This window comes from Eulemur rufifrons, chromosome 2, assembly GCF_041146395.1.
Source record: "Eulemur rufifrons isolate Redbay chromosome 2, OSU_ERuf_1, whole genome shotgun sequence".
In the NCBI taxonomy this organism is placed as follows: Eukaryota; Metazoa; Chordata; class Mammalia; order Primates; family Lemuridae; genus Eulemur; species Eulemur rufifrons.
In genome coordinates, this window is record NC_090984.1 from 32,511,221 (window position 1) to 32,524,229 (window position 13,009).

Here is a 13,009-nt window from a genome sequence, read left to right on the forward strand (position 1 = left end):
AACGACTCAAATGCAAGGGATTTCTTCCTCTCCCAAAGGTCATTTAAGAACGCTGAAGCACTGTAACACTAAGGGGGGGAGAAAAAAGCTTTTATAGAAATAAAAATGTGCTAAATTCAGTGTGGTATATTCTGGACTGGATCCTGGGGCAGTAAAAAGACATCAGGGGAAAAACGGATGAAATCCGAATAATGTCTGTAGTTTAGTTAGCAGCAAAGTACCAACGCTATTAATCATTTCCTAGTTTTGACAAAATCTATGCTTCCGGGAAGGTGTCAGGAATGGGGGAAACTGGGAAAGTTACTGTCTTACCTCAGTCACTTTTTGGTGTATCTAAAAGTATTACAAAATAAAAGGATTAAAAAAGCAAAAGAACTGAAAAAACCCCAAATGTGTATAGCATTCCTATCTAATCATTTAAGAAGGACATAAAAGAGCACAAGATAATTTTCTAAAAAAGAATACTTGTTATAAGGTATCATTCTATGCTGGTGAGGAACTAGGACAACAGACCTCTTCCAAACTACTGGGAGGGTTACAAATTGTGGGTCATTTCTGGAGAGAATTTTCATAGACACATTTAAAACAAAAAATGTACATATCTATTGGCCCAGCAATTCCACTGATAGGAATTTACCCTACATAGGTGCTCCTGCAAAGTAAACTATTTTCATGAGAATGCCTACTGTCTTATAACTTTTATAAAAGCAAAACAAACAGAGAAACTTGGAAATCACCTAAATGTCTACTATAAGATAACCGGTTAAATTACGATACCTCCAAAACAATAGAATACTATGCTGTTGTTAAAAAGATATATGGGTAGACATGAAAAAAGTCTCTAAGATATATATTAAATGAAAAAGGTTATAAAATAGTACATATAATACAATTCCATTAATATACATTAAAAAAGAGAGGATCTCTCTCACCCACACACACTATAGGCAGATCAGAGAATTCTGGGGAGATAAAACAGAAATTGCTAAGTGGTCACTTCTGGGGATTTTGATGACACAGTGGTGGATTGGGGCTGGGGAGACTTACTTTTCAATGGATTGAAAGGTATTTAATTTTAAATTTGCTGCATATTATGTATGATGTTTTGACATCTTAAAATACTTTTCTGCTGGGAAGAGATGCCACTTCTGGAGCTAGTCAATTCTTAGGGACGGCAAACGCCTCCGATATGATATGTGAACTAACCAATCCAGAGCCCCACCTCCCCTACCTGGCCCAGAGACACAGGAGGCAATATTGCTCTGCCTTGATCACACAGGCACAGGTACCAGGCAACCAGCCCCCACCCTCTCTAACTTAGAGCCTGCAAAATTACGTAAACTAGCCAATCCTGAACCGTTTCCTCTGCCCTGCCTTGCATTTCCCGAGGACACACCAATAAAGTTTGTAACCCCCTCCAGGGGACCTGGAAGTGTAATTAAACTTCATCCCAAGCTTTGTTCCCGTTTCCTTCTGTGGCTGCTCCAACTTTACCATACCATATCTGATATATGTGTTCTCAGAACAAAAGGGATTTACTTCGAATCTAAATTACGATAAAAACCTGGTAAACTTTGTTGAAGTCTTTAAGTGTGGCTATGAAAGAGCACATTTGGAGTCTCGTATATTTTTCTGAGCCTCAGTGAGGAACCCTCCAGCCAAGGCTGACGAGAGTCTGCCCTCACCAGTCACGCAGGCAGCCGTCACCTTCCCTAATGGTGATTGTCACCGTCAGGGAACCCCACCCCCACAGCCCAGCGCCTTACCAGCATCGCCCATGGAGCTGAAGATGCTCTCGGTGACGCACATGATGGTGTCGGTGGCCTGGTCGTAGCGGCCGATGGGCTCGCCTCGGCTGGCAAACTGTCGCACGTGCTGCAGGAGGTCGTGCAGGGCCTGGCTGACCACGCTGGCCGCCGCGCTGACCTGCTTGAGGAGCTCACTGTCGGCGGTGGCCGCCTGGCAGGCACGGACGCAGTTCTCCACGGAGCGGTCCACCAGCTTCCCCGCTTCAATCAGCTGCTCCTGACACACGGGGGAGCTGATGGTGGGGCTCACGACCTGAAGTGAGACAGGAGCCGGTCTTGGGCACCGTGATGACTCTGGGTCCCCCGTGGGCCCTGCAGTCCCCACAAGTCCCTTCCTGCTCTGGGCCTCAGTTCCTCACTCACAGGACCAGGCATTCAACTAAACCACTGCTGAGATTTCTCACACTTCACTATTCTATTTCATTTTGTGATTTTAGATGTCCCCCTAAATCTTTATCTTTGTCATACATGATAATCCACACCACTGACCTATTTACGTTGACAGAAATTTCTGATATTTACCAATTATATCTCCTTCCTTTTAGAATCCTCAGAATTTAAGTCTTCTGAGCTAGGGTAAGCAAGACCACCTAAAAGAATCGTTATTTCTTTTTTTTCAGAGACACATGGATGTCTGCCTCATGGTCCTTTAAAGGACAGGGGGATTCTGTCAGTTATTTGTGGACCCTGGTGGGGGCGACAAGGCAGGCAGGAAGGGGACCACGGAGCACACCTGACTGACACTGCAAACCCATCGGTAGGATGTTGGCGCCAGGCTGAGCCAGGTCACACCTCTGCACAGCAGGATACGTCCCCAAGGCCAGAAGTGGACATTTCCCATCTTCTGACACATCACTGAGAAGATGCATGTGACGGAGTGGAAAGGGTATTTGGTGGCCAACAGACCCGAGTTATAACCCCAGTTCTGCCACTTAGTAAGCCTAGGTAAGGTCCTTACAACATCTAAGGGCCTCAGGTTCCTCCTTCAGTAAACTAGAGATAGCCGAGCTTAATTTACAGGATTGCTGTGAAGATCATATGAGGTGATCTATGACGCATGCAGTGTGTACACCCTGGCAACAATTAACATCCTCATTTGGACACTGCTGTAGTATTGAAAGGGCTCCCATGAACTCTGCGGATTATTTCTACACTCATTTATGATGCACCACACGATGCAAGAACTCTCTCTGCGCACGTATAAATAAGACGCATCGAGAGGACCAAAGGGTAAGATGGCAATTTGCATATAGAAATGGATTAGCAAAAAGTACCCACTGCTTGAGAACTCCAGCAAAGAACACACCATAAAAGCAGAATTAGACAGCTTATGCTAAAATCCTATCATGTCACTTCAGAGAAGACACCTGAAGCAAGCTCTAAGACTCCGACTATTTGAACAAATTCTGCCCCTGCTCCTGCCCAATGCCTGGAGGCAGACAGGAGCATGTGACACTGTGCAGAGACGGCTGGGATGCCAGCTGGCTTACCTTGGCACACGCCACAAGCTGGGAAGTGGAAAGGGCACACTGGGTGGCAGCAGCGATCACCCTGTTCTGTAGGACGGTGTCTTCGGCCACTTGGGCAACATTCTTCGCCTTCAGTACCAACATGGCAGCAGCATTGGCAACAGCTTTGGCCAAACTCATTAAGACATCCTAATGAGGGAACCAAAGATATTCATTTATCTTTTTCTAATCACCCTTCACAGCTTGACAATTAAATGTGGCATCCACGTAACCGTTTTATTAAAATTCCATTTGATCTTTTTCCTTTAGCACTTTAAACATTTTTTCACTCATATTTTGAAAAATCAGTTTATCTTCAGAGGTAATTAAGGAAGGAGACTTGCGTCCTCATAACTCAGTCTCTAAAACATCCATTAAGCAGCATAGGTTTAAATCTAAAATGGGTTAATTTGAGGGAATGGTTTTTATTTTAACCACTGATTCACAGTGATGCACTCATCCAACACGGAGTCTGGATGACATCTCTTTGAACATGCGGTTGATGTGGTGAATCAGGAAAAGCTGAAAATATATCCAGATGCCACAAACATCACGTGCTCTAGGAAGGTGCTAATTCATGGCCTCCAAGACATCATGCCCCACTGTAACTCCAAAATTTATCTTTTGGATTTCTACTTTGCAGAGAGATCCAAGTCATCCTCAGAAATTCAGCCACATCTCCACCTGCAGAGGGCAATGTTGGACACACACAGACACATAGCTGGCACCAACACCTACAGATCCACACATCGGGAGCCAAGGAATGCTCTGAACATGAGTTATTCTCCGTGTTCTGTAGCCTTCTGGATAAGAATTAAATTATTATGGAAAGTGGAAAGGGAGCCTACATAAATAAACGAGCTACAAGATGATCTGACTGAAGATGCAAGGAGCTCGGAGCCTTTAAAGATCACTTCATGCTTCCACTCCATGCAAAGGCGTTCCGCCTGCAGAATGAAGAATCCTTTGATACAGCCTTCCCAGATTTTTTACCAATCTGTTTGACCTGAAGAATAACCACTGTTACATTTCATTTACTTCTTTGCTTTTAATACTGAAAATAGTTTATTTGATTTGGAAATATCTTCCCAAACATATGAGCCATTTTTATTTTGAACAAACACGTCAAGGTTTTTCCCCCCCGGAGGAAATGTGGTCAGAAGTCTTTATTAATTCATCAGATGATAAAAAGCACTTTTTATTCTAAATGCAAAGGGCACCCACAGTGTCTTTACAATGAGATATTTTATGCGAAGATATACTGGAAAGAACATTCAGCCTGTACAATTTTACACAGAACAATGACTATATGTAATCTAGGCAGACCAGAAACCCATGAATCCACCAAGTAAGCTCATTTTAAAAAGGAATAGGTTGGTCCAGTCTTTTTTTTAGGTCATGTTTCCTGGCTATCCAAAGAAAATCTAAAGCCTGTGGTGCTAAAAGTTGGAGATGCCTTTGGGATCTGATTGGCACCTGTCTGCTACACAACTTGTATTAATAGGAATTTCTCCCAATGTGGCACAGTTACAGTTCTTAGACAGCTACCTCAATGCTCAGTGAAAACACGGCTTGAATGTCACAAATTATTTAAAAGATTTTTAAAAATAACTTCCCAAAGTAGGTCACAGTATTCCCTCACTTGATATGAATTCATCTTTTCACATGGGGACCAGGATGTGGTCACACAGAATCACAATTGTTCTAAAGGGCTTTGTTAGAATCGTTTAAAGAAATCCTGTTCCTCCTATTAATTTTGTCCAAAAAAAATAGTTGGAAAAAGAATGTGATACTACAGCTATAGTTGCTGACAAGGCCTTTGTCAAAATTTTCAACAAGACCACTATTATGTAGCCCGTGTAAAATAAATCTTTGTCAACTCTGGGAACATGCAGTACATTAAGAACCCAGGAAAAGCTCTGTGATAGGATCTCAAGAATCTGAAAAATAGAGTAAGAAATCCAACGTCAGTAAGTCAGGGGCCACCCATCACTGGAGGAGGTGGCAGGATCACCTTACTGCCCTGGTCCTTACCTAGAGACCTTACACAAATGCAAATATTCAAGTCAGGCCTTTTGCAGGTAACACACACTCCACAGCACTATTACCTTGCTTCTCTGGATGTCTGAATAGAAACAAACATTAGGAAACAGAGTTTGCATCCTACCCAGTGAAAATAATCTGTCATATTAAAAAAAGGTAAATTTTTTAAGAATACAAGAATACATGATATGCCTTAAGGAAGAATTGGGACTTTCTCCTTAATCTTCCTTAACACTTTGGGGAAAGCAATAATATTTTTGAGGAAAGTCAACTGACCACTTCAAGATAATCAAGCCTAGTTAAATAGCAGCTGAATCTCATATTTGCCAAATTCCTAAGTAGGTACCTGTCCAAAAAGAATTACCTGCTCTGATATAAAAACTAAAGGCCAATGCAAGGGCAGTTTGAGGATCTGGAAGGGGAAATAAGGAAGGGGACACAATTAGCTTGGGTTAGTGGGGTACATTTATGTGCTCTTCAGTAAATTCTGTTCATGGTGAAATTATTACTGGCCATCTCAGTGCAGAAATGGCTTTCAGGAATACTCATACCACCCATGATGGAGACCCACCCTCCACCATGACATGGATGTCTGTGCATTGGATGTCTAATTAAACCACAGGATATGATGAGTCCTACAGCCCCAGGGCCACAGGTATGTGGAGACTGAAGGAGAAACACATATCTATGGATGAAGGTGCAGGTTTCATGTCTCACAACATATACGGTCTTGTCTTAGTGTATTTGACACATCTTGTGCCGATGAAGTTTGGTATTTCTGTAATAGATAAAATGGCCTGTAAATTTGCCACCCATGAAGGAAGAAACCTGCATGTCAGCAGAAGGCTGAATGGTGTTTTTGTTCTATCAAATACGGCAAACTCATTGTCAAATGAAGAGGTGGCCAAAGAGGACGCAAACAAAAAATGCAGGGAAAAAGCTATTTAGGGATGTCAGGTAGTTAATAAAAACCATTATGTTATTTTTCTGGATTTGGTTATATTTGTGATATTCATTCTTATAAGTTTGTAATTTGTGATGTTTTTCTAACTAAATGTTTAACTACATATTTATATATAATAAAAATTGATAATTTGGAAAAAAACTTTTAAAAAAGATTTTAAGGAAGCCAATGAAATCCTGCAGAATTCCCAAACAGTGAACTTTACACATTATTTGGAAAAGGGCATCTTCCAGGCAACCTGGCCTAGAACTGCAAGCTTTTAATTAAGATTGATCTATGACTTGCAAAATCAGAGACTGAAGAGGAAGAATAAAGGGCATCAGCCCACGAGCACATGAGAAGCTCCTCTTGGCCTGAATCACCCCAGCAGCAGGCCTGTGTGCCCTGGGAGACAGAGCCACGGGGTGGTGACGCTGGCTGTGCATCAAGCCAGCTGCAAACAGTGGTGACAGCTGTTCACCAGAGGACAAACAGCACCTGTCCCTGGTACTGGAACACAAGGGTCACAGAAAAGATTTCTCTGCTACACTTGTGGTTTTGGATAAGACACAGAAAGTAGACACACTTCTGAAAACAAAGAAAAGCTCCACTGTGTGTGTATGTGTGTGGGAGTACATGCGGTTTCACGCTTATATGTGGACTCAAGAATGATGCTATTAAAAACTGCCCCCAAATAGATAGAACAAGACGGGCCAGGAGTTGACAATTGCAGAGGTTGCATGATAGATAACAAAGGGGTTCATGACACTATTTTCTCTACTTTTGTATTTAAAGAATGTCCAGCATGTTGACAAACAAGCAGAGGGTTAAATAAACGCTATATAAGTGAAATGACTCTTTCCATTAAAAAAAATTGTTTTCAATTAACACAAAAAGACCTCACTCCCAAGATAATTCACCTCAATCTTATTCTCGACGGCTCAAGGAAGATTTGGTTTGTTTTCTAGTACATCCTCCCCGCTTGGGTCTAGACCATCACTGAGCCTCCTTTCTGAGATTATAAAGCTGCACGTATCTTACCTGAAATCGCTCATCGGTCTCGTTCTCCCCAATCTGCCTCAGAAGATCCCCACTGGCTTGCCCAATGCTCCCTGCAGCGGTCAAAACTGTCTGTCGAGGCTGCGAACAAAGAACACATCTTGATTGGAAAGAAAGTGCATTTCCTCCAGTGTCATCAGACATGGCAGTGCAGGAAGAGGAATCTCATGGGATTGGCTCTTTTTTAATGTAAATGAGACTCTTGGGTTGTCTGCCAGATAGAAGACATAAGTGTCCTGGTGAAATCTGTGCAAGGAAACACTCACTGTCTCAGGAATCAGCAATAGGTGCATGGATTTGAAATGTCCAATGAAATGAGCCTCATTCAGCTAGTAAGAAGGTGATAAAGTGCTATCCAGAATGTAGGGTGCAAACTCATATCCCTTTAAATGTGTATTAGTTGTGAATGTTAAGTTCCTCCAATTGCATCGAATCAAGTACCCTTGAAGGGGGCATCCTTCATACTAAGAACTCAGGGTGAACAGTAGTGTCTGCACCCAGTTCAGCAACTCCAAATACTGTGTGGTAACATACGCCAACAGGATGGAAGGAACAGCTCAGGAAGAGGCCCATGGTCCCCCCAAGGGAAGCACCTGTCTCATTAGAACCTGAGTGACTGCTCGTCTGTAGAGCTCACCTCTCCAGAAGTAGGCTGCACAGCTTTCAGCAAGTCTGACACTGCCCCAGCGAGAGTCCTTGCAGCTCTGAGCAAGTCCTCCCCGCTGCCCACCTCATCGTCCATGAGGGCTGCCAACAGCTTCACGCCCTTGGACATCTCCGTCAGGTTGGAAGAAATAGTGGTGATTGCACATCCCACAGCTGTGTAATCAGTGTCTGCAGGGTCACCTGGGACAGAGGAGGAAGGACCATCACCATTAAAGGAGGGTGGGGCATGTCAGGGAGACCCCAGGTCGGCAGGGGGCAAGTGGTCCTGGCGAGAATTTTCAAAACCCTGCATTGGCAGGAGTTCATCACCCACCATTCTGCAGGAGTCAGACACAAAGTTCACATGAGCACAGTGAGATAGGCTGCTCCCTGTCTCCAAGGTGACTTCAAAAAGGTCCTTTTACCTGGACGCCTCATACAATGAAATACTGAGCACGAGCACCTTTAAAATTGCAAAGGAAGTCTCAGCATCTCAGGGACCTTTTCATTAGGCTCCTGTCAGCAGCCAGGGGTAGGGGGTGGGGAGGGGTGATCAACTCTGTTCCTAAAGCACTGATGGTGCTGCAGGGTGAGGCCAAGAGAGTTCCCAGCTCTTACGTGACAGCGCAAGGCTGGGAGTCACCCTATGCCCCACGAGGCCACCGCTGGGCTAGACGGGCAATGGCACCTGAGATGGTCAGTTCAAAACCGTTTTCAGACTGGAAGCTCCCAGAAGGCAGAAACTAGCCTCAACAGACTTCGAAGTGTGTCCAGCATATTGACAATGAGAAGAGCGAAGTGAGTGACTTTTTAATGATGATGCGTGATACAGACAAAAAGGAACGAGATGTTCCTTACATTTCTCCTGGGTCACTGGGAGAAAATGCCTGAAGTACTCCAAGTGCCTTAAAATAGACTACCCTCTCATAAGATGAAAATCTGTTGTTTCAATCGGCAAATAAAAACTTATTTATTTTTAATTTTTTTTTTTTTTTTTTTTAATAATAAAACCACAACACACCACAAATCCCTCAGGGACTTACCGGCCGTGAGGTTAACAACTGAAGCTGTTCCAGCTGTGATAGCATCAACTTGAGAATGGATTTCGTGTTTGGATTCGTCGACTTTGTTCTGAACCCATACCCTAGACGCCTGCAAAGCCAGACAACAGCACGACACGATCACGGCACAGAATTACCCAGGAGACCAGACAAGTCCTGCCATACAACGAGACCAGCATTTTGGCCACACTCTTCTTACTGGGCCGGCTCTCACAGGGCCCTTACGTTATTTTAGACAGTATCCTTAGCAGGCCTCTTGCTCATTCAAAGATGCTGAATGGCATGTAAATTCTCCCTCCCTGTGTCTATACTAACACTATGTTGTTTTTAACTTGTAAGATCTTAGGAAGGAAAATGCTGTGTGGCTTTGTTTAGGTAAATTCAACTGAAAAAGAATGAGGAGAAAAATCAATGTCTCCTGATACCACACGTGAGCACTAACAGTGGTTGCTAATTTTCACCTTGCTTTTTAGGGAGCAGGGTTAGAATTAGGGTGTTTCAGCTCACAGGCGTTCTCTTGTTTATAACATGAACTGCCTTGAAGACGATTAAGTGCCATGCTTGTACAGACGTGACGCCTTTCCTGGTAAGACTGGGGGGATGGGGTAAGACCCCTACTCTGGATCCAGCTCTCCCACTAACAGGTGACATGACCCCAGGCACATTCTATCCAAGTCCTGTGCCTTACATTTCTTCTACTGTAGGAATTCAACCTTTTTAAAAACCCTTTCTAGTTCTTACACGTTTATTTCAACCTATACGTAGCAAATTCTCTATTTTCTGGCATTCCAGGACTTAGCTAGTAAATGATCATTTTTATTGATAATGATGACCCTGTAGTAAGGTGCTGATCTGCTTCTCAAAACATCCTTAAAATGTTAACCCAGGTTTACCAATGTCTAGTGCCAATAATATTTCATTGCATTCTAATTCTTTGAACACTGGTGAGGCAGGCATGTTTTAAAACACTGCCTCACAATCGCACTGCCTATGGGAGTCTGCCAGAGACAGTTTCACCCTGAAGTTCCCCAAAGCAAAATGTTTAATGATTTCAGGTTCTTCAGAGAAACAGCACTGAGGACACCAGCAGCTCCCATGCACACAAATATGCAAATGAAAACCCCAGCATTTCAGGGAGAATTTGGAGGGCAGTCTGTATCTTTGTTCTGGCCCCTGTGATGGTACCAGTCCGACAGCGGTGGCTTTTAACCCTGACTGTCCATTAGAATCACCTGGGAATAAAAACCACTGATACTCAGGCCACACCCACAGGCACATCGATTTATTCAGTCTGAGCTGGGGGTTTAGGCTTTGTTTGTGAAGCTCCTCAGGTGATTCTAAGGCACAAGGCAAAGCTGGGCATGACAGTACCAGCCAGCGCTTCTCAAACTTGAATGTGCACACAAAGCAGCTGGGAACTTGGCTAACGTGCAGACTGATTCATTAGACTGGGGCAAGGCCGAAGATTCTGCACCTCTCACAAGATCCTAGGTATTGCCAATGCTGCTGGCCCGTGGACCATGATTTGAGTGGCGAGGAGTTAGGTGATTTTCACAACAGCAGCTACAGGAAAGGTCTCTGGACTGATTCCTCTGCCCTGCTGAAAAGCTTAGTAATCACCAGGGGTTCTCAAAGCATGGCCCCCACACAAGCAGCCTCAGGATCACCTGAGATCTTGGAAATGCAAATTCTCAGGCCCGTTCCCAGACATACTGAGTCAGAAAAAACAAGGAGAAAGCCCAGCTGTGTGTTTTAACAAGCCCTACAGGTGATTCTGATGCATGCCAAAGTTTGAGAACCACAGGTAGTAATAAAAACAAACACAGCTGATGCTAATGAGCACTCACCACGTGCTAGGTACCGTGCAAAGCACTCTACACGGGATTAGACCACCGCATCTTCACAGCAAGCCTATTTATAGACGACAAAGTGTACGCTTAGAGAGGGTGAGTGGCCCAGATTCACACAGCCAGTGAGAACTGCAGCTGGGAAGTGAACCCAGATCACCCTACTCTAAGGCCTGTTCTTAGCCCTCCCGTGGTACTGCCAAAGCCAGTAGCACCCTATGACTCTCTCCCATGTGGGTGCACCGAGGGAGACTCAGTATCTTAAAAAAAAAAAAAAATGAGTGTCCATCTCGCCTAGCTGGGAATAGAGATTCAACTAGTTGAATCCAGACAGAATGCGCAGCCCTGTTTTCTGCCAGGGCAGACTCGTGGAACGAAAACAACTGAAGAATATTTACCATATCCTGGCCGAGAGGTGGCAGCGAGTCGAGTTCACCGAGGTCCTCCTGGGCCTGCTGGACGGCGTGCATGCTCGTGTTGATGGTCCCCATAAGGGCCTGCTGGGCTGAGGTCTGCAAGGGCAGATGAACACAAGGCAGTCAAACCACACCGCCGGGACTGACATGGCCCTTTATGCAAAACAGAACTAAAAGCTCAAGACAAAGCAGCCCAGGCTACATCTCAACAGTGCCTGAATCATGTCCCATTTGAACCTGGTGGCCAGAAATAGATACTGCGTTATATTAATAGAATACAATATGAAGGTGATTGCGAGAGGGATTATAATCAGAAGCACGTGGAGAGCTTAATTAGCTGAAAAGAAGGCTCAGAAGAGTCCTTGCAGGGGAACTAAGGGAATCCCATCCTTGAGTATTGATGACAAAAGATGTCATGCACAGGAAACATAGGAGTGTTAAATGAGAGCGCTCCTTGATAAATACTCAAGGATCCCACCCAAACCTACCGCCTGCCTGCTTTTGCAGAGTCAAATTGTTTCTGAGCTGTGAGGCTCTTAAGCTTTCACAAAGTTCTTGCCGAATAGCCAGGGATCCCCAAGGCAGGCCTCAGAGAGGCACTGAGACAGACCAGCACGGGGGAAGGAAATCAATGGCCCCTGGCGTGAAATGAAAGCATCATTGAACACCTAGCTACTTCCCAGACTCTCCAAGGGGTATCTGGGCCCATCCGCTTGCTGCTGCCAGGGCAGGGGAGCAGGGTTCTGTCCCTATATCAAAGTCACGTTGAGAGGTCCCTAATTCTCCAGCCACAGAGGATACCTCTGATCCCAGACAGGCAATGATCAGAGTCATCCAGCGAGCTCACAGCTGAATGAGCCGTGGTTCCAACGGGAGCTGGAGAGTGTCCCCCGCACGCCAGAGGCAGCATACTAACGAGCAGGGGACACACACAGGAAGCCTCACCAGTGGCGGCATGTGGCCTCGGTGCATCTGCCCAACCATGACCTGCTGCTGCGGCGAGGGCATGCTGCCAACATTGAAGGTCTCGGGCCCGCTGGAGCCGGAGCGCATCACGGCAGGCAGCGCCACCGAGCCGTGCTCCGCCTTCCCGGTGCGGTTGAACTGCTGCTGCAAGATGGTGGACCTGCGGGGAAGGCAGTTAGGTCACCTGCGTGCAGTGTAATGAGAGGACACCACAGATGTCGCATATGTTTGCTGCTCTGTGCTGTGGAGGCCGATTGAAAGCAGCACACACAGAGAATCAGGAATGAAGTAGTATTAAAATGCTCAGAGGAAGAACCCTGAGATGAATCCTGCTACAATCAGTAATCAAATAATGATTCCCAATTTATCCACCTAATAGGTTCACAGTATTATGCAATCAGTTTGTCCTTATAAAAAACAAAACATAGCAGATATTCCTATAATGATGTTCCAGGTTTAAGTGAAGGTTCTAGATAAACTAATCTATTATTTGGGAAATCATACCTAAAAGAACATTCATTCAAATGATATCTACCTCGTGCCAGGTTCCATTCTAGGGACTGGAGATACAAATCATTGCTGAACTTGAAGGGAGAAATGTGGAAATGAACTTGAAATCTCCCACAGCTTAGCTCCCCCTCCCCCAGGTCCAAGGCCACTGACACAGAGGATGTTTCATCGCCTCTGGACACTTCACGATGTGACAGTCTGTG

General features: G+C 44.8%; 1 protein-coding gene across 1 annotated transcript in view; it reads right to left on the bottom strand.

Moving 5' to 3' along the window:
- TLN2 (talin 2) overlaps positions 1-13,009 on the bottom strand; it is a 394,205-nt gene that overhangs the window by 119,382 nt on the left and 261,814 nt on the right. Inside the window, exons 15-21 of the mRNA XM_069483220.1 lie at positions 12,276-12,456; positions 11,313-11,426; positions 9,050-9,158; positions 7,999-8,207; positions 7,344-7,442; positions 3,299-3,466; positions 1,767-2,061 (exon numbers count right to left, since the gene is read on the bottom strand). Coding sequence (XP_069339321.1) covers positions 1,767-2,061; positions 3,299-3,466; positions 7,344-7,442; positions 7,999-8,207; positions 9,050-9,158; positions 11,313-11,426; positions 12,276-12,456 — 1,175 coding nt within the window. The remainder of the gene's footprint in view (positions 1-1,766; positions 2,062-3,298; positions 3,467-7,343; positions 7,443-7,998; positions 8,208-9,049; positions 9,159-11,312; positions 11,427-12,275; positions 12,457-13,009) is intronic.